The sequence below is a fragment of the Phaenicophaeus curvirostris genome, chromosome Z, assembly GCF_032191515.1.
Source record: "Phaenicophaeus curvirostris isolate KB17595 chromosome Z, BPBGC_Pcur_1.0, whole genome shotgun sequence".
Classification (NCBI taxonomy): domain Eukaryota; kingdom Metazoa; phylum Chordata; class Aves; order Cuculiformes; family Cuculidae; genus Phaenicophaeus; species Phaenicophaeus curvirostris.
In genome coordinates this window covers 73323372-73350803 of record NC_091431.1, presented here as the reverse complement: position 1 = coordinate 73350803, position 27432 = coordinate 73323372, and the positions used below count along the sequence as shown (strand labels likewise).

The window sequence follows — 27432 nt, the reverse complement described above, 5'->3', positions numbered from 1 at the left end:
GGGGGCCCTGGGCAACCAGAAATGGCTTGGTTTTAAAATATTAAGATGCTCCATTTTAGAAGGCTTGTAGTTATCCTTGATTTAAAGTCTGAGATGAGAAATAAAGAAGAGATGTTGGAGTTCCTGAGCTTGCAAGCGTGTGTTCACACATGTCAGCAGATTCGAGTAGCTGGTGACAGACACTAAAGCAAGCACACGCGTCTTTGTGGAATCAGAACCCAGGTTTGGAAACGTTTTGAGCTTTCACACAACAAAACACTTCAGCTTGTTCTTGAGTAACACCAATTTCACTGGAAGCACAATGTCTGCTTTACTTGCTTCCCCCAAATAAGCCTGTATTCCTTTTTGAGACTGAAACGACAAATATTTATAGAATCAAAGAATAGTTTGAGTTGGAAGGGACTTAAAAGCCCATCCAGTTCCCACCCCCTGCCATGGGCAGGGACACCTCCCACTGGATCAGGGGCTCCCAGCCCCATCCAACCTGGCCTTGAACCCCTCCAGGGATGGGGCAGCCACCCCTGCTCTGGGCAACCTGGGCCAGGGCCTCACCATCCTCACAGGAAAACATTTCTTCTTAACACCTCATGTCAATCTCTCCTCTTTTAGCTTAAAACCATCCCCCCTCATCCTATCCCTGCCCTCCTTGATCAAGAGCCCCTCCCCAGCTTTCCTGGAGCCTCTTTCAGCACTGGAAGCTGCTCTAAGGTCTCCCTGGAGCCTTCTCTTCTCCAGGCTGAACAACCCCAGCTCTCTCAGCCATCAAGGCATTTATAGGACGTTCTCTTTTTTTCTAGTAAAACAAGAAGATTAAGGTTTGGAGGCAGAGGCAAAAGGCCAGCAGCCCTGCTACTGTGTTATGCCACAAAATCTGGCTGTTGAATTCAGTGAAAAAGTCTCCGAAGCGAAGTAAGCACATTAGAAAAAGGTGACAAAACTCTGATGAATGTGTTTGATTTTTGTCTCTATTCTACCTCTCTTATTTAATATTCATATTTTTTGGGGAAAAAACAGCAAAGCACGCTGAGGTTCTGATGATGGAGTCTTTTCTCTTGATTCCAGTTGCAGCTTTTAAAGCATAATGTAATTTAATAGTAATATTTATTTACATGTAGAATACTATATCACTGACTACATTGAAGCATGAATTTTGGAAAGGGCAAGTGAAGACAAGAGGACTCTGAGATGTGGGTTTGTCAGTGCCTAATTCTCCCAAGTAACAAGTGATAGGATGAGAAGAAATAACCTCAAGTTGCACCAAGAGAGTTTTGGATTGGATATTAGGAAAAATGTCTTTATTGAATGAGTGTATAACCATTGGAAGAGGCTGCCCAGGGCAGTCGTGGAGTCTCCATCCCTGGAAGTGTTCCAAAAACATGTAGACGCGGCTCTTTGGGACATGGTTTAGTAGGCACAGTGGGGCTGGGCTGAGTGGATGAGCTCAGAGGTCTTTTCCAACCTTAACAATTCTATGACTCTAATTCACATGGTGTCTATTGACCATACAGTCCTGACTCTTAATTAATTACTGAGCTATCAGATCCTCTCCCACTTGCTGGTGAGTGGATCCTAACCCGGAGCTGAAGCTCTACATGGATGAACACAATTTTAGTGGACACAACATTGATGAAGTGCGTATGATTCTCCCAGTGCACAGAAGGGCAGGGAGCTGGGATGGGGTCTCATCAGCCCACCAGGTCAAGCACAAAGTGACCATTTCTATCACGGCAAATGTCTAATAGCCATCAAACCGCAGTGATAATGCAAGTTATTGTACCCTGACTGAGTAATAAAAGCTATCAACCATCCGGAGTCGAAGGGCTTGCATATTGTATGATTACTGAGAAATAAAACCAGAGAGATTATGCAAATCACCCCCTTCAGCCAATCAGACTGAGAAATGCAAGGGGAAAAAAAAACATATTTATGCACCGATGACAATACAGTATCCCTGAGCTCCAGTTGTTATTATTTTTATTATTTGACTGCCAAAGCACCCAGGGGCCCCAATCAATCCCATATGAAATGCAATTGTTTTCTTTTGGGTTCTGCTACAAATCTTGACTTCTGCAGTCATTACATTTTGGATAAACAACAACCAGGATCTGAGCTGATTTCCTGCTAATAGAAAAATGTAAATATTGGAAAAACACTGGGGAAAAAACAAGTATTGTCCATAAAATTAAATATAAATGCCTGTATTTTTGCATAGAGAGCGGTTTGTGTCCCTGGCTGATCCTGCCAGTGTTAGGTCATAGAATCAAAGAATCATTTGGTTGTAAAAGACCTTTGAGATCATCGAGTCCAACTGTACCTGCCCATCACTAAACCAGATCCCCGAGCACCTTGTCCGCCTGTCTTTTAAACTACTCCAGGGATGGTGATTCCACCACCTCCCTGGGCAGCCTCTGCCAGGGCCTGAGATCACTTAGAATCATAGAATAGTTTGGGTTGGACGAGACCTTAAAGATCATCTCATTCAAACCCCCCTGCGATAGGCATGGATACCTCCCACTGGATTAGGTTGCTCCATCCAACCTGACCTTGAACACCTCCACAGATGGAGCAGCCACAACTTCCCTGGGCAACCAGGGCCAGTCCCTCACCACTCTCAGAGTCAAGAAATTCCTCCTTATGTCTAGTCTAAACCTGACCCTCTCCAGTTTATACCCATTGCCCCTTGTCCCATCACTCCAGGCCTTTGTAAAATGTCCCTCCCCAGCTTTGCTGTAGCCCTTTCAGTACTGGAAGATGCTGTAAGGTCTCCCAAAAGACTTCTCCAGACTGAACAACTCCAACTCCCTAAGCCAGCCCTCATAGCAGAGATGTTCCAGCCCTTGGATCATCCTTCTAGCCTCCTCTGGATCTGTTCCAACAGCACCATTTCCCCTGGGGAGAAGAGATCAGCACCCACCTTGCTCCAACCTGCTTTCAGGCAGTTGTAGACAAAGATGATGTCTCTCCTTGGCCTTCTTTTCTCCAGGCTAACCAACCCCAGATTCCTGAGCCGCTCCTTGAAAGACTTGCTCTCCAGCCCTTTCCCAGCTCTTTATTCCTCTTCTCTGGATGCACTCCAGCACCTCAATGTCTTTCTTGGGAGTGAGGGGCCCAAAACTGAACCCAGGATTTGAGGTGTGACCTCAGTAGTGCTGAGTCCAAGGGCACAAACACTTCCCCTCTCCCGCTGGTCACGTTGTTTCTGATACAGCCCAGGATGATACCGGCCTTCTTGGACACCTGGGCCACTGCTGGTTCTTGTTCAGCTGCCGTCAATCAACACCCCCAGGTCCCTCTCTGCCAGGCAGCTTCCCAGCCACTGTTCCCCAGGCCTGGAGCTGCACAGGGTTGTTGTGTCCCAAGTTTGCGGATGATACTAAGCTAGGTGGAAGTGTGGATCTGCTGGAGGGTCCAAAGGGATCTGAACAGGCTGGACCGCTGGGCTGAGACCAATGGCAGGAGGTTTAACAAGGCCAAATGCCGGGTCCTGCACTTGGGGCACAACAACCCTGAGCAGCTACAGACTAGGAGAAGTCTGGCTGGAAACTGCCTGGAGGAGAGGGACCTGGGGGTGTTGGTTGGCAGCGACTGAACATGAGCCAGCAGTGTGCCCAGGAGGCCAAGAAGGCCAATGGCATCTTGGCTTGGATCAGAAACGGTGTGGCCAGCAGGTCCACGGAGGTTCTTCTCCCTCTGGACTCGGCACTGGTGAGACCGCTCCTCGAATCCTGTGTTCAGTTCTGGGCCCCTCACCACAAGAAGGATGTTGAGGCTCTGGAGCGAGTCCAGAGAAGAGGAACGAAGCTGGTGAGGGGGCTGGAGAACAGGCCGTATGAGGAGCGGCTGAGAGAGCTGGGGGTGTTTAGCCTGGAGAAGAGGAGGCTGAGGGGAGACCTCATTGCTCTCTACAACTACCTGAAAAGCACCAGCCCCGCCCCCTCCCGCGGCCCTCGCACCTAGACCACGCCCCCTCACCAAACCACGTGACACACCATAACCACGCCCCCGCACAAGCCACGCCCACACCCCTTCCGTTCAAACCACGCCCCCACTATTCGCTCGCCGCAGACCACGCCCCCTCAGCCACGCCCCGACTGAGCCTCCCCTCGAAACCCACGCCCCCTCTATAACCCTCACGCTCAAGCCACGCCCACAAAGTCCAGTCTTGGGACCACGCCCCCTTCAAGCCACGCCCCCATTGGGTCCGGGGCTCTGACTCCACAATCCGCGCCTCCTCGGCCAACGTCACGTATAAGCCCCGCCCCCTCCATTAAACGCGGCCCCTCGGCGGGCCGGGCACTCAGCCAATCAAACCGCGCCCCCTGCGCTAACCCCGCCCCCTGGGCCGCCTGCCCCGTCAATCAAACCGCGCCCCTCAAAGGCGCTCCCACCACGGGACCAACACACTCGGCCAATCAGGCCGCGCCTCCTCTCTAGGCCCCGCCCCCTCCACCGCCCCAGCCAATCAAACCGCGCCCCAGCCCGCGAAGCCCCGCCCCCCCTCCCCGCCCCCTCCCCGGAAGCGGCGCCACGTCCCGCCCCGGCGGCGCTGGGCCGGCCCGCCATGGCGTTCACGCTGTACTCGCTGCTGGAGGCCGCGCTCCTCGTCGTCAACGCCATCGCCGTCCTGCACGAGGAGCGCTTCCTGCGCCAGGGTGAGGCCGCGCTGGGGACCGAGGGAGCCCGGGAGCCTGGGCGTTCGGGTCTGGGGTTGGGTTTCCTCCCGCGGCGGTGACGTTGCTCTTGGCCTGGCGTCGTTCCTCCGTGGTTTTCCATCATTTCCTTTCTTCCCTCTGCGTTCCCACCACGTCGCCGCTCGCCACGGGGCCGGGCGTCCTTGTCCTGTAAAAGGAGACAAAGCCTGGGAGAGGATCCACAAGGATCTGCAGAGCCTTAGAGGAAATTCACCTGTGATCCAGGGCTCCCCAGTTTCCCGGTACTGAGTAGACTGGCTTCTTCCAGCTGGGATTTTTGACAGGATTGCAGTTATCCATTTCTCCCAGACCCCTTTTCCCTGACCCATAAGGTCCTGGTTTCTCCAAGCTGGGCTAGTTGGCAGGGGTTCTGATCCAGAGAATCCTGGCTTCTCCAGGCTCGTGTCGTCAGCAGGAGTGCAGTTATCCCTTTCTCCTTGTTCCCTCTTTCCGGATCCAGAGAGTCCTGTCTTCTTTAAGTAAAGCTGAGCTGGAATTTTTGGCAGGAGTGCAGTTACCCATTTCTCCCAGTCCCTCTTTTCCTGATCCAGGGAGTCCTGGCTTCTCAAAGCTGGGATAGTTGGCAGAAGTGCTCACAGTTACCCCTTTCTCCCAGTGCCCAGTTTCCTGATCCAGAGTCCTGGCTTCTCCAAGTCAGGCCAGGAAGGTGTTTTTTGACACAGGAGTGTAAATAATAATCCTTTTCTGCCAGTCTCCAATGGGATTGACTGCCAGGGATCTGCTGGCTTTTACTTTCTTTTTGGGCAGCTGCTCAGGGAAAAGGGAGAGGGGACTAACAGGGTGGGTCAAACCATTTATTGGCCTCAGGAGACTTGGGAATAGCCCCAAGATCATCCAAGTGGAAAGGCTGTAAGGATGAGGGCTCACCTACTGCCCCCATCTTGCTGCCAGCAGAAGCATGGAGACCTGAAAGGTGAAAATCTCTCAGAAGTTGTCTCTGTAGGAGAGGCTGTCAAGCTGCAGAGTGTCGCTGTGGATACTGACAGTTGCTACCTTCTCCACTCCGCTCATCCCAAAATGGGCCAGAAAACTGGATTGGAAAATCCCTGTTCCAATTCCTGCTGGGAGAAAGGGGCCACACACTCTGTGTCCCCACAGAGCAAGGGAAAGGTTTCTCCCTGAAGGGATCCGTAAACATTCCCTTCTCCTGCTACCCTGTGAACAGAGTTCCCAAGTCCTTACTTTTTATAGCAGATACAAAATGAACCTGTGCAGACCATTCTGTCCTGCAGCTTGTTTCTCCATGCTGAATTATCACATCATAGCCAACAGTTATTTCCTACTTTATCTGCTGCTGAAGGACCAGGAATGCTTGTGGTTTGTCCAGTTTTATTAGGGTGGGAATGGTTTTGAAGCCCAAATAAACTCATTTGTTCCAGTAGTGTATGGAAAAGGTAGGAATTCCTTTACAGGAAGGCTGCCCTGTCATTGTTGCTACACTCACTAAAAGGTTTAACAGTTCTCAGATGTTTTGAATCTGATTCTGAAGGAAACTGAGTTGGTTCATAGTTCATTTCCCTAACATTAGGGATGACCGTCCTCGAGATGGATCATGCATTGATATTGCTGGCAGCGTTTGTTGGGTGGGTTGGGATTTTTCCTAACGTGTCTGGCTGTTTGTGTGACACAGTTGGCTGGGGAACTGATCAAGGGATTGGAGGATTCGGCGAGGAACCAGGAATTAAAGCACAGCTAATGAACCTTATTCGATCCATACGAACGGTTATGAGAGGTAAGGCGATGATCTTTTATTTATAGAACATTGTCAACAAAGCTGGGCTTCCCTGCTTTAATGAAGTAATCTCAGCACTTTGAGAAGTGTGGTGATGAGGCAGAGCATGCATTTGCTTCGCCTTGGCTACATTGAGATATCTGGTGAGAGAAGTTAAATTCCTGGGATTCTTAAGGGTAAGCCAGGCTTATATGCCTGGGAACAGGCTCTTTATCAGGGACTGCAGGGATAGGACGAGGGAGAAAGGGTTTGAGCTCAAAGAGGAGAGATTTAGTGTAGAGATTAGAAGTTCTTACTATCCAGATATGTTACTATCAAGATAATGGTTGGACTTGGTGATCCGAAGGGTCTTTTCCAACCTGGTGATTCTATGATTTTAAGATGGTGAGTCCCCAGCCCAAGTTGCCCAGGGAAGCTGTGGCTGTCCTATCCCTGGAGGTGTTTAAGGCTGGGTTGGATGGGGCTTGGAGCAACCTGATCCAGTGGGAGGTGTTCCTGCCTGTGGCAGGGGGGTGGAACTAGATGGGCTTTAATGTCCCTCCCAGCCCAAACCATTCTGGATCTGGTTGCTCAAAGCTCCATACCAGCTAGGCTGGAACACCTCCAGGGATTCATTCATGACTTCCCTGGCCAACCTGGGCCAGGGCCTCACCACCCTCACTGTGAATAATTTCTTCCTGCTGTCTAATATAAATCACCCCTTTTCCAATTAAAAGCCGTTCCCCCCTCATCCCATCACTCCAGGCCCTTGTTAAAACTTCCTCCCCAGCTTTCCTGTAGCCCCTTCAGGTACTGGAAGCTGCTCTAAGGTCTGCCTGGAGCCCTCTCTTCTCCAGGTTGAACAACCACAACCCTCTCAGCCCGTTTTCATAGCAGAGGTGCTCCAGCCCTTGGATCATGTCTCTGGCCTCCTCCGGACCTGTTCCAACAGTTCCATATCCTTCTTATGTTGAGGATTTCAGAACTGGATACAGGACTCCTGCTGGGTTCACGTGACAGCAGAGTAGAGGGGTGGAGGGAGGTTTTGTGGCTTTGTGATGTGCAGAAGGATTTTCAACACTCCTCCTCCTTTTCTTCCTCTGCAGTGCCGTTGATAGCAGTGAACTCCCTTACAATTGTTCTCCTTCTGTTGTTTGGCTGAAGAAACCTGGTGAAAACCTCTCGGACGCCCAAAGAACCAAATCAATGACCATGTCTGCTCTTGAGTTTTTGGGGATCCAGCACCATTTAGCTGCCGATTTGACATTCAACTTAAAATAATAAAGACACTCTTTCTATTTATCCTATTTCCTAATGTTCATTAACCAAGATATGGGGATCAATGCAACAACGCCACGAATATATTGGACTGTGAGTTCTGTTCCTGTCTGTCAATAGTGCTTTTAGAGTGCGCATCATAACTGCAGTCATTGTCGGTGGGATGCAGTTCTTAAATGTCACCTTGCTCAGGGACGGATTTCCTTCAGTACGCTTCCCAATTTATATTTAAATCGAGAAAATTAACATTGGTTTTTATTTCAGTTATTGCCACAGTACTACTTAAGAGAGTATGAATTAGGCTCTGAAACTGCATTGCAAATTGTTGAAGTACCGTTGTAGAACTGGCTGGGTGAAGAACTGGTTCAGTTCACTCTGGAAGTTGAATTTTCCCGGTTTGATGAAGAAAAGGACTTTTCTTTTAGAGTTTGATAATTTTTTCACATCAATAATGCTTTACCCTAGAGGTGTAGTTTGGGAATAGGCAGGATTGGAACACAATGTCTAAAAAAGCTGTAGCTAAAGCTGGGCAACTGCACGTTTTTTAGAGTAGCAAGTGATGGTAGTAATTAGCGTTTATTACTGTTCTGTCAAGGGTTATTGTGCTTTCTAAAATGCCTGTTAAGCTTCTGCGTGGTGATTAAGGGGTTGGAAGTGGGGAACCACTTGCATCCTGAGCTTCTTTGGCAATCTGTGAAGGGAACACCGTGCCCTTCCCAAACGCAATTTTTAAAATCAGCGGATTTGCTGCCCCCTCTGTTACTGCTTCCTCCCCCGCTATCCATCTCCCTTTCTTTAATTAACAACTTGCTAAAATCTAAACTGTGGGTAGGATCTTGCAGAGATGATTGCTAATGGCTTTCATAGACATCTTGTCATGACCATGGTGGCTGAGCTGGGTGCGATGTTTTACAGCTTGACTCACGTCCCTCTTTAGACAAGCTGGATGTCTCGTAAGTCTATTTCCTCTGCTTAAGTGGTTTTCTTCTTTTTAAGGAAGGAAAGCCAAAGGAAACCTGGCAGTTCCGTTATTTTAAAGCAGCTTAGTTTATCTTCTGCTCTCCAGGAATCTCGATGGCTAAAGCGCACGCTGTTGTATATCCAAAGAAGATATGCAAGATGTGTACCTGAATTTCATGACCTTTAGTTGCAGCGTTTCGCAGAGCAGAGTGTACCCAGGAGGAGAGTTTTGTGTTGTTTCCCTTTTTTTAGTGAAAACTTGTAAATAAATTCTGAATTTCTAAGTTAAGCACTCTCTTTTGTACCTCGCTCTGTATCTGCTTACTGTGGGATTGCTCAAACTTGGCTTCCTCCTCCTCCAGATACCAGAGATACCACTCTTATGTCAAATACTGCTTTCTCATCCCTGTGGTGCTTCCAAGGATCATCTCTTTGCCGTGAACCTGCATTTGGGTTTAGGTAGTGATCCTTGTGGGCCCTGGTAATGCTGGCCAGAAGCAGAGGAGGATCATGCTAGGCTTTAAACACTAAAGCAGGAAGATCATAGAATCATGGAATGGTTGAGATTGGAAGGGATCTTAAAACCCATCCAGTTCCAACCCCCCCCGCCATGGGCAGGGACACCTCCCACTGCATCAGGTTCCTCAAAGATTCATCCAACCCAGCCTCAAACACCTCCAGGGATGGGGCAGCCACAGCTTCTCTGGGAAACCTGGGCCAGGACCTCTTCACCCTCACAGAAAAACTTATCCACAGCTGCAGAGGGGTTGCCACAGCTCTGAAGTGGTCGCCACATCTCCAGAGCAGTCGCCGCAGCCCAAGTGGGTGCAACACATCCAGGGTGGCCACCACAGCTCGAGAGTTATTGCCACAGTACCAGAAGGGTAACCACAGCTCCAGAGTGATTGCCAACAGCTCCAGAGAGCTCTGGAGTGTTCGGCACAAGTCCAGAGCCATTGCCATAGTTCTAGAGCAGCTGCAAGAGCTCGAGAGAAGTCACCACAGCTTCACGTGGGGCCAGCACTGCTCTGGAGCAGTCACTACAGCTCGAGAGCTTATGGTTGCCACAGCTTTGAAGGGGTTGCCACTGTTCTAGAGATCAACGCAGCTCCACAGTGGCCTCCACTGCTCTAGAGAGGTTGCCAGAGCTCCAGAGCAGCCTCCACAGCTCGAGAGAGGCTGCTACAACTTTAGAGCAGTCACCATTGCTCCAGAGCAGCCTCCACAGCTCCAGAGTGCTGCCACAGCTTTACAGTGGCCGCCACTGCTCTAGAGAGGTCGCTACAGCTCTAGCGATAGAAAGCAGCAGCCACAGCTCGAGAGCGGTCACCAGAGCAGCCTGCACAGCTTTAATGCAGTCACCACTGCTCTAGAGTGGTTACCAAAGCTCCAGGGTGGCAGCCACTGCTGTAGAGTCACTAAAGCTCCACAGCTCAAGAGCAGTGGCCACAGCTTGAGAGCCATCACCAGAGCGGCTGCCCAGCTTTAGAATGGCCTCCACAGCTCCAGAGTGCTTGCCAGAGCTCCAGATCAGTCACTACAGCTGCAAGGAGCTCCAGAGCAGTCACCACCACCCTAGAGAGGTTGCCAGAACTCCAGAGTGACTGCTGCTGCTCTAGAGAGGTCCTTAAAACTCCACAGCTGGACAGCAGTCAACACAGCTCCAGAGCGGCCGCCACAGCCACAAGGAGCTCTAAAGCGGTTGCCACTGCTCCAGAATGGTCGCCAGAGCTCCAAATCAGTCACCACAGCTTTAAGGAGCTCCGGAGTGGTCGCCACTGCTCCAAATCAGTCATCACAGCTACAAGCAGCTCTAGCGCGGTCGCCACAGCCTGGTCCCTCCGCTGTCCCGGCCCAAGGCCCCTGTTCATAACCACCCCTCCCACCAGCGCCCTGCGGGACGCTGATCCCCGCAGACCCCATAAGCACGCCTCGGGGCGGCTGCAGGCGGCCCTCAGGCGCCGCAAAGCCCAGCGAGAGTCGCTCTGTGCCCTCTGTGTCCCCGTTTCTCCCTCGTTTCCTCCGTTTTCCCCGTGTTTCCCCCGTCCCTCCCCCGTCCCCTCAGCGCAGGCCCCGCGCCAGGGGTCCTCAGCGCCGCCGCGGGGCTGCCCGCCGCGATGCCTGTCCGGACAGCCCCTTCGCGCCCTTCGCAATGCCCGCGCCGGGGGCCCTAAGCTTGGGACTGCCCTCGCAATGCCTGCCCCGACACCCCGCGCAACCGCCGCAACGCCTGCGATGGGGTCCTCAGCGCCGTGGTGCCTCCCCGGGGGGGGTCCTCGCGCAGACTCGGGATGCCCGAGGAGTTGCCTGTTCCACAGAGGGCAGAGGTACACGGGGGTTTGCGGGCGCGGCGTGCAGGCGCGGGACCAGGCAGCCCTGGGCGTGCAGGACCCGGCGGGGCGGTGGGAGACAGGTCAGTGCCGGGGCCGGGGCGGTGCGACCGAGGAGCTCCCGGGGCCCCGCGGGCGGGCGGGAGTGTGGGGTCGCTGAATCACAGAGTGGTTTGGGTTGGAAGGGACATTAAAGGCGCGCTGACTGCAAACAGCAGCCAGAGGTTTGAAAAGAATCGCGTCTGGTGTTCTCTGCCAGCCCGTGTCAGTGTCCGGCCTAAAGAGGCGCTGAAATGTTTTGCTGTGAGGGTGGGGAGGCCCTGGCTCAGGTTGCCCAGAGCAGTGGTGGCTGCCCCATCCCTGGAGGGGTTCGAGGCCAGGTTGGATGGGGCTTGGAGCAGCCTGGTCCAGCAGGAGGTGTCCCTGCCCGTGGGAGGGGTGGAACTGGATGGGCTTTAATGTCCCCTCCAACTTAAACCACTGCATGATTCTGTAAATTTTCTACTTTAGCATTTAAAGCTTAGCATGGTCCCACTATGCCTCTGGCCAGCGTTACCACTCCTGCCTTTAGTCTTGTGTCCAGTTCTGGAATTCTCAACGTAAGAAAGATACGGAGCTGTTGAAATGTGTCCAGAGGAAGCCAATGAATATTATCCAAGGGCTGGAGCACCTCTATTATGAGGACAAGCTGAGAGAGTTGGGATTGTACAGCCTGGAGAATAGAAGGCTCTGAGTAGACCTTAGAGCAGCTTCCAGTGCCTAAAGGGCCTACGGGAAAGTGGGGGAGGGGCTTTTTGCAAGCACATATAGGGATGGGATGAGCGGCATGGCCTTAAATTGGAAAGGAAGAGATTTAGATTAGACACTAGCAAGAAATTCTTCATGCTGAGTGTGGGGAGGCCCTGGCCCAGGTTGCCCAGGGAAGTTGTGGCTGCCCCATCCCGGAGGTGTTCAAGGCTCGGCTGGATGGGGCTTTGAGCAGCGTGGTCCACTGGGAGGTGTCCTTCCCAAATCACTTGGTTGGAAAAGACCATAGAGACCATCAAGTCTAACCGTATCTGTCCAGTGCTAAACTAGATCCCTCAGCACCTTATCTGCCTGTATTTTAAATTTTTCCAGGGATGGGGACTCCACCACCTCCCTGGGCAGCCTCTGCCAGGGCCTGAGAATCTTTTTGGTGAAGAAATCTTTCCTGATCTCTAATCTGAACCTGTCCTGGTGGGGAGATATATATATTATGTGTATATGTGTGTGTATATATATATAATATATATAGATAGATAATCTGTTAAAGCAACATTTTTAATGTATTCAGATATATTAATGCATTTATGGAGAATATGCAATATGAGGATAATATATAATAAATTATATGTAATATATAAAATCATATGTATAATGTTATCATATGTAATATAAAGATAGCAATATATAATGAGGGGACTCTTTTACCTGTTCATACTTAGAATCATAGAATCATAGAATGGTTTGGGTTAGAAGGGACCATGAAGGTAATTCAGTCCAACCCCCCTGCAGTGAGCAGGGACATCTTCAGCTGGATCAGGTTGCTCAAAGCGCCATCCAACCTGGCCTGGAATGTTTTCAGGGATGCGGCACCTACCACCTCTCTGGTCAACCTGTACCAGTGTTTCACTGCCCTCAGCAAAACCAATTCTTCCTAATATCTCATCTACACCTCTCATCTTTCATCTTAAAACCATCACCCCTTGTCCTGTCACTACAGGCTTTGCTAAAAACTTTTTCCCTATCTTTCTTATCAACCCCCTTTATGTATTGAAAGGCTGCAACAAGGTCTTCTCGGAGTCTTCTCCAGGCTCTCAGCCTCTCTTCATAGGAGAGGTGCTCCAGGCCTCTGATCATTTTTGTGGCCTCCTCTGGACCCACTCTAGCAGACCTATGTCCTTCCTGCGCTGAGAGCTCCCGAACTGGACACAGGACTCCAGGTGGGGTCTCAGCAGAGTGGAGCAGAGGGACAGAATCCCCTCCCTCGCCCTGCTGGCGGTTGGTTTCTGGGCTGTGAGCACATCATTGCCGGCTTGTGTCCTGCTTCTCATCCACCAGCATCCCCATCCTTCTCCTCAGGGCTGCTCTCAATCTCTTCATTCCCCAGCCTGTATCCGTACTGACTGTTGCCATGACGCAAGTGCAGGGCCTTGCACTTAACCTTCTTGAACCATTACTGTCTCCTTGGTGGGGAGGGAGGAGGACAGTAATTTCCTCAAGCCCTTTCCAGTATGGTGAGGAGAGAGCATCTGTCAAAGGTTTGTGGGTTAGGCGGCTGGCCCCGGGGCGACACTCAGTGCCCCTGCTCCTTGAGGGGTAGCGGCAGGGAAGAATGTGACTTAGACTGAGCATTGCTGATGGCTTCATGGCCTCTAGTTTTGCTGCCCGGCTTGTGCCCAGGGAAAGGTGTGACCTTCGTGACCTTTGGCAGCAGCACAGCAGAGGCCCTGTGAGATGTGGAGTATGGGGAGAGGAGGAACAACCAGCCCTGTGCAGGCTCCACTGCCTTGAGAGCAGACCATTTACAACCCCATCCTGTTGGTGCCGTTGCAGGCAAGGGGAGGAGGCCTCTTCCAACTCGTTGCGTCTTCACACAGCGTGTAGGTTCCTTAGTACGTAAAAGATCTTGATGGATAAGGAATTTGCTGCAAGGTCACACTCAATCATAGAATCACAGAAGATCTTGGGTTGGAAGGGACCTTAAAGATCACCCAGTTCCAACCCCCTGCCATGGACAGGGACACCTCCCACTGGATCAGATTGCTCAAAGCCTCATCAACCTGGCCTTGAACACCTCCAGGGATGAGGCAGCCACAGCTCCTCTGGGCAATCTGTTCCAGATTGAGGAAGTGCAAGTGCAAGGTCCTGCACCTGTATTGGAGCAATCCCAAGCTAAAATACAGGCTGAGTAGAGACTGAATTCAGAGCAGCCCTGAACAGAAGGACTTAGAGTGCTGGTGGATGAGCTGAATATGAGCTGGCAAAGTGTGCTTGCAGCCCAGAGAGCCAAATCATGTCCTGGGCTCCATCCAAAGCAACAGGGATTCTGCCCCTCTACTCCTGTCATGTGAGACCCCACCTGGAGTCCTGTGTCCAGTTCTGGAGTCCTCAGCACAGGAAGGACATAGGTCTGTTAGAGTGAGTCCAGAGGAGGCCATGGAGATGATCCGAGGGCTGGAGCACCTCTGCTATGAGGACAGGCTGAGTTGGGGTTGTTCAGCCTGGAGAAGAGAAGGGTGTGGGAAGACCTTAGAACAACTTCCAGCATCTGAAACGGCTGCAGGAAAGCTGGGGAGGGGCATTTTACAAGGGCCTGGAGTGATAAGATGAGAGGGACCTTAAAGCCCATCCAGTTCCAAGCCCCCTGCCATGGACAGGGGCACCTCCCACTGGATCAGGTTACTCCAAGCCCCATCCAACCTGGCCTGGAACACCTCCAGGGATGGGGCAGCCACCACTGCTCTGGGCAGCCTGGGCCAGGGCCTCCCCACCCTCATTGTGAAGAATTTCTTCCTAATGTCCAATCTAAGTCTTCCCCCTTCCACCAGCTTTCCTGTAGCCCCTTCAGGTACTGGAAGCTGCTCTTAGGTCACAGAATGACCAGGTTGGAAAAGACCTCCAGGATCATTGAGTCCAACCACTCCTATCAATCACTAAACCATGCCACTCAGCACCTCATCCACCCATCTTTGAAAACCTCTCCAGGGAAGGTGACTTCAACCACTTCCCTGGGCAGCCTGTTCCAGTGCCCAGTGACCCTTTCTGTGAAAAATTTTTTCCTAATGTTCAGCCTAAACCTCCCCTGGCGGAGCTTGAGGCCATTCCCTCTTGTCCTGTCCCCTGTCACTCGGGAGAAGAGCCCAGCTCCCTCCTCTCCACAACCTCCTTTCAGGTAGTTGTAGAGAGCAATGAGGTCTCCCCTCAGCCTCCTCTTCTCCAGGCTAAACACCCCCAGCTCTCTCAGCCGCTCCTCATAAGGCCTGTTCTCCAGCCCCCTCACCAGCTTTGTTGCTCTTCTCTGGACTCGCTCCAGAGCCTCAACATCCTTCTTGTGGTGAGGGGCCCAGAACTGAACACAGTTCTGTCACCCCGGAGACTTCTCTTCTTCAGGCTGAATAACCACAACTCTCTCAGCCTGTCCTCATATGGGAGTTGCTGCAGCTCTTGAATTGTCATCGTGGCCTCTTTTGGACCCCGCTGCAGGAGTTCCACATCCTTTTTGTGTTGGGGATTCCAGAACTGGACACAGGAGTCCAGGTGGTGTCTCACGAGAGGGAGGTAGAGGGACAGAATCCCCTCCTTTGCCCTGCTGGCTATGCCTGTAGTTAGAGCACATATTGTTGCTTATTGGTGGTATATTTATTTTTACTGGAATGGTGCCGTTGGTGTTGGTGGGCTTGCCGGGATGTGCTCACTGAGGCCTTGAACCAGCAATACCAGACCTCACGGTTTTTGTCCTGACAGTCTTAGTTGTTTAGAGAATTTCTTGACACGCACAAATGAAGGCACTAAAAAAACAAATAGCACCTGATTTCCATATATAGAGTCTTTTGGAAAATACCACCCCATCAATTATGTATTTTTTTTAAACACTGCCTTTTATTTCTCTGTCTAAAGGGGCCCATTTAATACTGCGAGTAATGTTCTGAGTAATACCGGGCTTAGCACAAATGAGGCGCTTAACTGAGTTCCTTATTTTTATTATCCATTGTCTGCTAACCAGTTTTTTGTTGTTTCATTTATTTGCCTTCTCCCTAGGGAAGGAAGGATGGCAGCTCGGCGTGTGCTGAAAGCTGTCTTGGTGGATCTCAGCGGCACACTTCACGTTGAAGACTCGGCTGTGCCAGGCGCGCAGGAAGCTCTTAAAAGGCAAGCTACCTCTTTTGATTTCCTTGGACAGGTTATCTCAGCCCTGTTTGCACAGAGATGCTTCCTTATGTAAATGGGCCTGAAGCTTCTGCTCTTATGGGTAAGCAAACACGCAGCCAAATCCTGTCTTTATTTACACCTGTATTAATACCAAGAGAAATCAGCAAAAGGTGTAGATATTGAAGAGTGGCCACGCATGCCCTAAGCCTTGCAGCTTTCCTGAGTTGCTCAACAAGTCTTTTCAAGATAAAAAAAGACAATATTCCAGAGTGTTTCTACTCATTCAGAGTCATGAGACCTCACCTGGAGCACTGTCTTTGGTCCTGGAGCTCTCAGTACAGGAAGGACATGGATCTGTGGGAATGAGTCCAGAGGATGCCACGGAGATGATCCAAGGGCTGGAGCACCTCTGCTATGAGGACAGACTGAGAGAGTTGGGGTTGTTCAGCTTGGAGAAGAGAAGCCTCTGGGGAGACTTAGAGCAGCTTCCAGTACCTCAAGGGGCTACAGGAAAGCAGGGGAGGGGATCTTGATCGGGGAGTGCAGGGGTAGGACAAAGGAGAAAGGTTTTAATCTGAAAGAGGGGAGATAGAGATGAGATCTTAGGAAAAAAATACTTTACTGTGAGTCACTGGCCCAGGCTGCCCAGAGCAGTGGTGGCTGCCCCATCCCTGGAGCTGTTCAAGGCCAGGTTGGATGAGGCTGTGAGCAGCCTGATCCAGTGGGAGGTGTCCCTGCCCATGGCAGGGTGTGGAACTGGATGGGATTTAAGGTCCTTTCCAACCCAAACTATTCCATGATTCTGTGATATGATGACTACAGCCTTAGCCAGCGTGGAAAGAAGTTAACCTGAATTACCCCATATTCACCAACGTCACTTGAGCTCAGCTGTTCCTCAGTGCTTTGTTTAACTACAGGAACCTGATTGTTCGTCTGAGCCCTTAGGTCTGAGCTGAAGTGGAATAACAGAATAAATTGTCCCTGTGCACAGGTCCTCCTTGGCAGAGTTCTCATTTTGTTTGGTCTTTCAGCTGAGGCTTTGCTTTGTTGTTTTTAAAATTTCCTTTTGCACGGTAAACAACTTCAGTTATTCTCTTAGTTTGAGAAACATTTGATAATGCAGTGCATCTTCTCTACAGATTTCAACAGTTAAATTCTTTCACTTCTGTTGTGAGGGTGCCTAAAGAAATGGGGACATAGGGAAATGACTTAATCTGTCCAAGTCAGTGGAAAAATAGGATACACAACCCCAGGGATCTCTGTATTGTGTTATCACAGAGTCACAGAATGATTTTGGTTGGAAAAGACATTTAAGATCATTGAGCCCAACCATCGATCCAGTCCTGCCAAGCCCACCAACAGACCACATACCCAAGTGCAACATCACTTCGTCTTTTAAAAGCTATTATGATGCTGTTTTCCTGGAGAAGACGTCTTCCAGTGGATGCAGAAAAGCACAAAGTGATAAATGCTATCACAGTGAGTGAGGGAGGGCACCTGAAGGTGCTTGGATTGAAACAATCAGGGGAGAGGAACAGGGCTGAATTAAGGATGAGAAGTTTTCACTGAAGCTGTAGTGGCTGCTTAGATTTTTGTAAAGCTTGGCTGTTACTCAGAGGAAAAGTTCACAGAGGGATTAAGAAACTGTGCAATTCTGTTCACAAAGAATTCTGTGGAAATAATTATCTCCTAAAGATGTAAAATTGCAAGGAAGTGAAAACAGCTGAGGTGTTGGGTTCATTCATTACATGTCCGTGCACTGAACCCTGTCTGCCCACTGTTTGAGGCTGCTGGGAGAACTGGTGCCAGGTGAGAAAATCCATAAGTAAATAAAATGTATAAAAGCGATGGTGGTGTTGAGAAGAGGTCAGTATCTGTCCTATCTGCTGCTCAGCTCCAGACCCCCAGGAGAAGATGGGACAGAAGAAATGGTTTCTGTAGAACTGGAAGACAAACTGTTTTCTAAAGCCACTGATTTTCCTTTCTCTTCTGCTTCCACTGGATTTCAGCTGAGCCGTGCTCATGCCTGCCCTGCCTGGTTGATCTACTTGAGGGTAGGGAAGTTCTACAGGGTGATCCAAACAAGGTGGATCCATGGGCTGCGACCAACAGGATGAGGTTCAACAAGGCCAAGTGCCAGGTCCTGCACTTGTGCCACAACAACCCTTTGCAGCTCTAGGCTGGGGGAAGAGGGACTGGAAAGCCTCCTGGAGGAGAAGGACCTGGGGGTGTTGGTTGACAGCGACTGAACATGAGCCAGCAGTGGCCCAGGTGGCCAAGAAGGCCAGTGGCGTCTTGGCTTGGATCAGAAACAGCGTGGCCAGCAGGTCCAGGGAAGTGAATGTGTCCCTGGACTCAGTGCTGGTGAGGCTGCACCTTGAATCCTGTGTTCAGTTTTGGGCCCCTCAGTGCAAAAAGGACATTGAGGAGCTGGAGCGAGTCCAGAGAAAGGGAACAGAGCTGGTCTGGAGAACAAGGGTTATGAGAGGTAGCTGAGGGACCTGGAGTTGTTTAGCCTGGAGAAAAGGAGGCTGAGGGGAGACCTTATCACTATCTGCAACTGCCTGAAAGGAGGTTGGAGTGAGGTGGCTGCTGTTCTCTCCTCCCATGTGACAGTCAATAGGATGAGAGGAAATGGCCTCAAGTTCTACCAGGCTGGACATCAGGAGAGATATCTTCATGGAAGGGGTTCTCAGGCCCTGGCAGAGGCTGCCCAGGGAGGTGGAGGAGTCCCCATCCCTGGAGGGGTTTAAAAGATGAGCAGACGAGGTGCTCAGGGATCTGGTTTAGCGGTGAACAGGTATGGCTGGGCTCAATGATCTCAAAGCTCTTTTCCAAACTAGTGGTTATATGAAAGGATAAGGTGTGGAGAGAGTCCAGTACTGTTCATTGGCTTCAGCTTGCCTTCAAGCAGGTGTAGTTTTACTGCCAAGAAGAGCCAGGTCATTTCTCGTAGGGATTTTATAATAATATTTTCAAATGCTCTTTTCTGCCAATCCATGTCATTGTCCTTCCTAAAGAGAACCTGGAATGGTTGGCATGTGGCTTGCTTAGAGAGCAAATGGATAGATTCAGTTTTCTGTGTTACCTCCCAATATTTAGGCCCATAAGAAAATAAGTATATTAATTTTTGTTTTATTAGTAGCTGGGGACTTTTTAACCTTTTCATACTTGTGAAGGGTCAGCGTGTCTGACAAATAAGAGGAAGAAGAGGCAGGTACGAGCAAGTCTGCAGCGCTGACCAACTTTATTCTGATGTTCTCCATGCAGTCCTGATGCCAATGTGTGTTTCTATAGCAACAAACAGAGAAAGTGATGGTGGGGGAATAATTACAAGGAGCGCTGTTGAAATTGTCACTTAAAGTCATTTGATTGTTTGGTAGCAAGTACTGTCAGTGCAGGGCAATAATGTGGTTTTATGTGACATTGGTGTTCCTCTGTAAAGGGAGAAATGGCTGCAAAAGCTGACATAAAATCATCGCACACGTAACGCAGGCTCCGAGAACAACCCACATCTCTGAATGAGCTGCAGCTGCTGTGAGGTTCACACAGCATGCAGAGTTCAATGTATTAACTTAGCAACAAGTTTCCTTAGTTTCTTTATTTTGTTTCAGGGTGCTGTTCGTCCAAAATACGTGGATCAAAATAAATCAAATTGGTTTATTTATTATCTAGTCTTTTCAAAGTAGTTGTGCATCACAGATCAACATAGAGCCATGAAGATGATCCGAGGGCTGGAGCACCTCCCATACGAGGATGGGTTGGGAGAGTTGGGGTTGTTCAGTCTAGAGAAGAAGAAGCTCCAAGGTGACCTCAGAGCACTTTTTGGGTAATGAAAGGGGCAACAGGAAAGCTGGGGAGGGACTTCCTAGCAAGGCCTGTTGTGACAGGCCAAGGAGTAATTGTTTTAAACTAAAGAGGGCAGATTTAGACTGGATATAAAGAGGAAATTCTGTACGCTGAGGCTGATGAAACACTGGCCCAGGTTGCCCAGGGAGGTAGTGGAGGCCCCATCCCTGAAAACATTCCAGGTGAGCTTGGATGGGGCTATGAGCAACCTGATACAGTTGAAGATGTACCTGCTCACTGTGGGGGTGTTGGACTGGATAAGAACTTTGCAGGTCCCTTCCAACCCAAACCATTCTGTGATTTTATAATTCCATGGTGTGTTTGCTGCTACTGTGAAGATGGAGGGTTGGAATCCCTGTTTTCTTCCACACTTTTCCTGGTAGAAGCAAAGCAAGGGAGACTTGATTTTATTCCAGTAGCTGTAATTCTTGCCATCTTTTTCATGTTGCCCTGCAGCCCACAGAAGTTAACAAGCCTCATGGTCCTTGTGTGGCACCAGCAGTCTGGGAAGTTCACAATCCTTTTTCATCTGCAGCCTTTATACCAGCAGTCCTTTTTCACCCCCAAAGAGACCTACAGGTGTGTAAATAGAAGGGTGCTGTGGCCAATTTGCCTTTGCTCTTCGTCCATCAGGCTGCGCAGTGCTCCAGTTACCATTCGGTTTGTGACGAACACGACGAAGGAGTGCAAGAGAGACCTGCTAGAGAGGCTGACAAAACTGGGATTTGATATTGCGGAAAGTGAGATCTTCACGTCTCTGACGGCAGCCAGAAATCTCGTGGAGCAGAAGCAGGTGCGGCCTCTCCTGCTACTGGACGACAAGGCCCTGCCTGACTTCGCAGGTGAGGTGGTCGGGAAACAGCACAGGGGAAGTTACAGGGCAACCAAGGAAACACAGCGCACTCTGTTTTGTAGAATAGCCATCATAGGATCATGGAATGGTTTGGGTTGGAAAGGACCTTAAATCCCATCCAGTTCAGTCCCCTGCCATGTGCAGGGCCACCTCCCACTGGATCAGGTTGCTCAAGACCCCATCCAACTTGGTCTAGAACACCTCCAGGGATGGGGCAGCCACAGCTTCTCTGGGCAACCTGGGCCAGGGCCTCCCTACCCTCAGCATGAAGAATTTCTTCCTAATGAAAAATTTTTCCTGAGGTCCAGCCTGAACCTCCCTTGGCACAACTTCAGGCCATTTCCTCTTATCCTTGTTACTTGGCTGAAGAGACCAGCAGCCAGCTCACCACAGCCTCTTTTCTGGGAGTTACAGATAGTGATAAGGTCTCCCTTCAGCCTCCTCTTCTCTAGGCTAAACAACCCCAGGTCCCTCAGCTGCCTCTCTTAACACTTCTACTCCAGCCTGTTCCCTAGCTCTGTTCCCCTTCTCTGGAAGGGGACCAACCCCTTAATGTCCTTCTTGGAGTGAGAGGCCCAAAAATGAACACAGGATTTGAGGTACAGCTTCACCAGCACCGAGTCCAGGAACACAATCCTTTCTCTGCACCTGCTGGCCATGCTTTTTCTGATTCAAGCGAAGATGCCATTGGCCTCTTGGCTTGAGGCCACCTGGAGCACCTGGAGCACTGGAGCACTGCTGGCTCATGTTCAGTCGCTGTCAACCAACACCTCCAGTTCCTTCTCCTCCAGGCAGCTTTCCAGCCCCTCTTCCCCAAGCCTAGAGCTGCGAGGGGTTGTTGTGGCACAAGTGCAGGACCTGGCACTTGGCCTTGTTGAACCTCATCCCACTGGTGGCAGCCCATCGATCCAGCCTGTCCTGATCTAGCTGGACATTTCTTGATATGTTTTAGTGCCATAGGCTAGTCAGTAATCTTCAGAAAAGTAAGTGTTTGGGAGAAGAGCCTCTGTGGGCTCTGAGAGCCATGAAATCTGATAATTGCTTCTACCCAACATTGCATCCAGAGAAACAGGGCCCCAGCGATGTTCTGTATTTGTGCTCTCGGGAAAGCTTTCTTGGGTCAGAAAGAGCAGAGACAGCAGCTGTTTTGATGAATGTAACTGAGTCAGTTTAATCTCCATGTGTTTGCCATCCAGAGGGACCTGGACAGGTTTGCAAAGTGGGCCTGTGTGAGTCACAAGAAATCAACAGGGCCAAGTGCAGGGTCCTGCACCCATTTCAGAGCAATCCCAAGCACAAATACAAGCTGGGTGGAGAACAGATTGAGAGCAGCCCTGAAGGGAAGGGCTTGGGGGTATTGGTGGACAAGAAGCTCCACATGAGCTGGCAAAGTGCACTTGCAGTCCAGAAAGCCAACCGTGTCCTATTCTATTCACTTAGAATTATGTCCTGATTTTCCAGGGATAGCCACGGACAACCCCAATGCCATGGTGGTGGGACTGGCTCCTGAGAGCTTTCACTACGAGATGATGAACAGGGCATTTCGGTAAGTCACCCCCTGCTCTGGACTTTTGGAGTGGTGACTGTCTCGTCCTGGGCTCTGCTCTTTCACACACGCAGGGAAATCCTCCTCCTGTGGGGAAACGAGGGTGACAGCCAAATCACTGTTACAGGCTCGGGGAAGAGTGGCTGCAAAGCTGCCTGGAGAAGAAGGACCTGGGGGTTCACAGCGACAGAACATGAGCCAGCAGTGGCCCAGGTGGCCAAGGAGGCCAATGGCATCTTGTCTTGGATCAGAAACAGCGTGGCCAGCGGGGAAGGGTTTGTGCCCCTGTACTTGGCACTGGTGAGGCTGCACCTCGAATCCTGTGTTCAGTTCTGGGCCCCTCAGTACAAAAAGGAGGGAGGAGCTGGAGCGCATCCAGAGAAGGGGAAATAGAGCTGGTCTGGAGAACACGTCTTATGAGAGGCAGCTGAGGGACCTGGTGTTGTTAAGCCTTGAGAAAAGGAGGCTGAGGGAAGACATTATCCCTGTCTGCAACTCCCTGAAAGGAGATTGTGGTGAGGCAAGTTCTCGTCTCTTCTCCTAAGTGACAGGTGATAAGACAAGAGGAAATGGACTCAAGTTGTGCCAGGGGAGGTTCAACTTAGGCATCAGGGAAGATATCTTCATGGAAGGGGTTGTCAGGCCCTGGCAGAGGCTGCCCAGGGAGGCGGTGGAGTCCCCATCCCTGGAGGGATTTAAAAGACAGGCAGATGAGGTGCTTGGGTATCTGGTTTAGTGGTGGACAGGTATGGTTTGACTCAATGATCTCAAAAGGTGTTTTCCAACCAAGCAATTCCGTGATTCTGTAAGGTGTGATATAGTGTCTTCATCCTTGTTCAAAAAAGCCACTGGCCTTGGTGTATTCAGGGCCGTAACCATGAACTGCAGGCAGCCCAGGCCTCTTTTTCAGAACTTTCAGGATGTGAATAAAAGTGCAGCCACAGTTGCCACTGAGCTAAAAAAGTTAGTGATGCTACAGGAAGAAATACACAAAGCTGAGGATCTCGCAGCTGTCAGGGGAAAGCTTCTGTGTACAACCCTCAGCCTTCAGAGCACAAACATGATAAGGAAGGGCATCCAGCATTCAGGGCAGATTATTCGTTATCTGCCTCCTGCAGGATTTCTGGGAATTTCTTATGACGAGTCTTGTGTCCAGGAGCGTTCAGCAAAATGTGCTGGGTGAGGTGAACTACGGATCTGATCTGGTCTGTCTTGTTTATAAAGCTCATATTTTTGTGTCGGTTAAGGAGTAAATCATATACAATTTGTCCGTGACTGTACAGGAACCGAGATTCAGCAGTGTGTGCAGAGGTGCTTAGCCATGCCCCCTTCTCTCTAGGCCTAGCTCAACACAACACTCTTGATTTTAACTTGAAAAAGCTTCCAGCTTCAGGGAAGTGAAGGTTGGACTGGGTGATCTTAGAGGTCTTTTCCAACCTCAATGATTCCATGAAAGCTGTCAGCTGTAAATATTGGTATTTTTAATGTAATTGTTATGTTTTCTCCATTCATTCTTTAGGCTGGTTTTGGATGGCGCTCCTCTTATAGCTATACATAAAGCCAGATATTTCAAGAAAAAAGATGGCTTGGCTCTGGGACCTGGACCCTTTGTAGCTGGACTGGAATACGCGACAGACACCAAAGCGACCGTGGTGGGGAAGCCAGAGAAAACCTTCTTCCTCGAAGCTCTGCGGGGGACCGGCTGTGCCCCAGAGGAGGCCGTCATGATCGGGGATGTAAGTGAGGACCAAACACCTCATCACGTGCCCGTTAAACATGGTGCTTATCTCCCAGGTGCCATGAACCCATCTTTCTGCAAGCGCTGGGATTAGACAAGGGGTGAAAACGGAACCATCACAACTCACAGGAGTTAAAGTGCAGTCCATGTGGTGGGTTCTATTGCTTCAGTGGGTTCTAGAGAAGCTGCAGCTGTTCCACACAAGAATACAGACAGTCTCTTGATAAGAAATGTGTTGCCACGTCTCTGAGGTCTTTTCTGAAATAATCTCTTCCTCCATGACTGGATCTTCCTGTTAGATCAGGTAAAAAGCACATAGTAGAAGTATTCCTGTGGCAGTTTGTCAAAGAGGGAGCTACAGAATTTGGTTCAGCTTAGCTGCTTCCAAGTGGCTGGTTAGTGATGGGCAAAGTCTGCTTGCGATTGGATGTAAATTAACTGAACATAATGAAAACATCTTGTTGTCAAATAGCGCCTGTAACCACTCACCAGCTGATCTCCTGTTCTGTCCCAGGACTGCAGGGATGATGTTGGTGGCGCCCAGAACGCCGGCATGCGTGGGATTTTGGTACGGACTGGTAAGTACTAGGTGGATTGATCCTTCCAGGAGAGAACAGTTACTGTAACATCTTAGACTGCCAAAACCAGTCATAGCAGTGTATCCTCTGATCTTTCAGGGTGACTGCTGGCATTCCCTACTAATTACACAAGTAATTTTGCTTCAGGTGGGAGTGGAGCCTTAAGGGACTGACAGGTACAATCGGTGTTGCTGACGGTACTGTGGCCTCGGTGAGGTCTCAGGTGGCAGCGGCTCATGCCACACAATCCCTTGCATTGAAAACAGAAACATGCTTCCTTATGAGAGCCAGACGGGAAGATGGTAACATAGAATCATAGAATCATAGAATCATAGAATCACTAGGTTGGAAAAGACCCATCGGATCATTGACTCCAACCATTCCTATCAAATACTAAACCATGTCCCTCACCAGCTTCGTTGCTCTTCTCTGGACTCGCTCCAGAGCCTCAACCTCCTTCTTGTTGTGAGCAGCCCAGAACTGAACACATTATTCAAGGAGTGGTCTCACCAGTTCTTTCAAGAACCTAAACATGAATACCTGAGTAATCACTGAAAGAACAGAGGCAGCAAAGTGAAAGCTGTGCGTAGGTAACACTGGTTCCAAACTGGAGCCACTTCTGGAGGGATCTTCTGTAAGGCTCACGGTTTGTTTTACCACAAATTTGTGGGATGTTTGCTGCAGGAGAACCTTGGCTGGGCATTCCTTTTACCATGTCTGGTTGTTATTGATCTGAGGAGGCTGTAAGTTTCAAGATAAAAAGGGTAACGATAACCATAGAATCATGGAATAGTTTGAGTTGGAAGGGACCTTAAAGATCATCCAGTTCCAACCCCCCTGCCATGGGCAGGGACACCCCCCACTGGATCAGGCTGCCCAAGGCCCATCCAGCCTGGCCACAAACACCTCCAGGTGTGGGGCAACCACAACTTCCCTGGGCAACCTGGGCCAGTGCCTCATCACTCTCATGGTGAAGAAATTCTTCCTTATGTCTAGTCTAAATCTGCCCCTCTCCAGTTTATACCCATTTCTCCTAAGGACATGGATCTGTTAGAGCGAGTCCAGAGGAAGCCACGGAGATAATCCGACCTCCCATACAAGGACAGGCTGAGGGGGTTGTGTAGATGCATCATTTTTTAATCTGTTACAGGTAAATATCGGCCATCAGATGAAGACAAAATCAATCCAGCTCCTTACTTGACCTGTGAGAGTTTCCCAGAGGCAGTAGAACACATCCTAGCGCATCTGCTGTGAGAAAGGGAACACTTAGTTTGAAGAAACGTCTGTGCCACATCGTCTCCTTCACTCTTGCTTCAGAAATCCAGTCCACAGGATCACTGCGTGCATTGCGTCAGAAACCAGCCATGAGCTCCTTCCACTTGAGTTGTGAAAGCGCCAAGGAGCAGAGCAGGCTCTGTCACGGTCACAGAAAAGCCCCTTTCCCACAGTGGTTTCACAGGGATGCGATGAGGGATCGCAGACACCCAGCAGGTGAGACAGAAAAGCTGCAGCCAGCAGAGCCGTTTTCCTGAGTGACACGGGGAGCACAGCAGAGATTTCCAATTTTCCATTCTCAGAAAGTAGCCCTGCCTGGAACGCATCAACTTCTGCTGCTGGATAAGCTAAACTGGAAAACACACTGGAGATACTTGAGTAGGTGGAATGAGTTCCACCTACACGGGTGGGTGGAATACTTGAGTAGGTGGATTTATGGAGCTGTAGTCAGCCGGCTGTGTCTCTGCTTTGCTCTAATTTACAGGTAGAGATTGTATGTGTTTAGAAGTGGCTTTTAAATTAAAATATCACTGTTTAATAATGACTACTGTTGGTATTTTCTGTTAGAACAGATCCTGGGTTTTGTTTTTCAAATTTTACATAAAATTAAAACTGTCAGCGTTTTTACAGATGTTTTAATTAGATGCTGTTATTAAAAAGAATGGTACAGAAACAAAAAACCTGGTATTAAATGCCTTAGAGTCTGCGAATCTTTGAAATTAGACATCAGCAGGGGCCTATTAATGCTACGGTTGCAAAATTTCACTACTGTTGTGGGTTTTTTTGTTTGTTTCTTTTTAACGTTATGGGAAAAATCCTTCACGAGCCACGGGGACAGATTCCACTTTTACACAGGTGGTTGGTAGAGCTGTAAAATGAAATTTAGTTGTGGTGCAGGCAGTGCCTTTTCCTATGTGCTAAATCTCCCAATATGAACACACTTTGTAACGATGTTAAATAGCTTTTCTGGTCCATTTGCAAACTGTAATAATCCAAGTCCTTTACAGTTGTTTTACAGTGCTCCTGAGTGTTAAATTATTAGATTGTAATTATGCATTGGTGGAGTATTAACCTTATCAAAAATATAGCTTTCTGTTAATGAGCCGTGCTCGTTCTTGTTGAGAAAACCCCTCGTGATGAATGAATGGGAGGCTCTTCTTACAGGAAAGGCTGGCTGGCTGCAGCTCCACGTGGTGAGTGATTCCCGGTGTTCAGAGCTCATCTCTGCCCAAGACAGGACGTGTGGATGCAGTGGACTTGGCAGTGTAAATGCAATAAATAATAAACCCCTCCCAGGAAAAAAAAAATCCATCTTCAGGTACTGTCTGTGTGCCCTCGTGAACTGTAACCTGTAGTTCATAGAATCACAGAATGGTTTGGATTGGAAGGGACCTTAAAGCCCATCCAGTTCCACCCCTGCCATGGTACTTGGAAAAGCAGCTGCACCCATGCCCAACACAGGAGCCTGGAATCGTGGATTATTAGAATTTCTCTATATTATTACACAATTTGTAGAATTTATAGAATTTTAAGAACAAGATTGCAGGGCCCATGGCAGTCCTGGCTGCTTACCTGGCCACATTCATAGCTGGAAAAGTCTCCAGCTTGGCTTGTATTTACCACCACGCCGCAAAGACTGGCTGTTTGCATTTTACAGCTGCCTGTGAATCACCAATCCAGTTTCTAGTTAGATTTGCCAAAATCTGCTG

General features: G+C 49.7%; 2 protein-coding genes across 2 annotated transcripts; both read left to right on the top strand.

Moving 5' to 3' along the window:
* The first annotated feature begins 4515 nt into the window (after positions 1-4515).
* Positions 4516-7725, top strand: IER3IP1 (immediate early response 3 interacting protein 1). The gene is made up of 3 exons (XM_069881026.1): positions 4516-4652; positions 6343-6444; positions 7530-7725. The coding sequence occupies exons 1-3, from the start codon at positions 4562-4564 to the stop codon at positions 7583-7585; spliced, it is 249 nt and encodes an 82-aa protein (XP_069737127.1). The 5' UTR covers positions 4516-4561; the 3' UTR covers positions 7586-7725.
* Positions 7726-10971: 3246 nt separating this feature from the next.
* HDHD2 (haloacid dehalogenase like hydrolase domain containing 2) lies at positions 10972-27030 on the top strand. The gene is made up of 7 exons (XM_069881020.1): positions 10972-11074; positions 15774-15884; positions 20367-20575; positions 22048-22132; positions 23652-23868; positions 24385-24448; positions 25599-27030. Exons 2-7 carry the CDS (start codon positions 15784-15786, stop codon positions 25700-25702), a joined length of 780 nt encoding a protein of 259 aa, XP_069737121.1. The 5' UTR covers positions 10972-11074; positions 15774-15783; the 3' UTR covers positions 25703-27030.
* Positions 27031-27432: the final 402 nt, after the last annotated feature.

Bases quoted from the DNA above. Each gene is read 5' to 3' on its own strand.
- HDHD2 (XM_069881020.1), top strand. From the start codon at position 15,784: ATGGCAGCTCGGCGTGTGCTGAAAGCTGTCTTGGTGGATCTCAGCGGC. The intron at 15,885-20,366 runs GCAAGCTACCTC...TTCGTCCATCAG, and splicing joins GCGCAGGAAGCTCTTAAAAG to GCTGCGCAGTGCTCCAGTTA. The intron at 24,449-25,598 runs GTAAGTACTAGG...AATCTGTTACAG, and splicing joins TGGGATTTTGGTACGGACTG to GTAAATATCGGCCATCAGAT.
- IER3IP1 (XM_069881026.1), top strand. From the start codon at position 4,562: ATGGCGTTCACGCTGTACTCGCTGCTGGAGGCCGCGCTCCTCGTCGTC. The intron at 4,653-6,342 runs GTGAGGCCGCGC...TGTGTGACACAG, and splicing joins GGAGCGCTTCCTGCGCCAGG to TTGGCTGGGGAACTGATCAA. The intron at 6,445-7,529 runs GTAAGGCGATGA...CTTCCTCTGCAG, and splicing joins CATACGAACGGTTATGAGAG to TGCCGTTGATAGCAGTGAAC.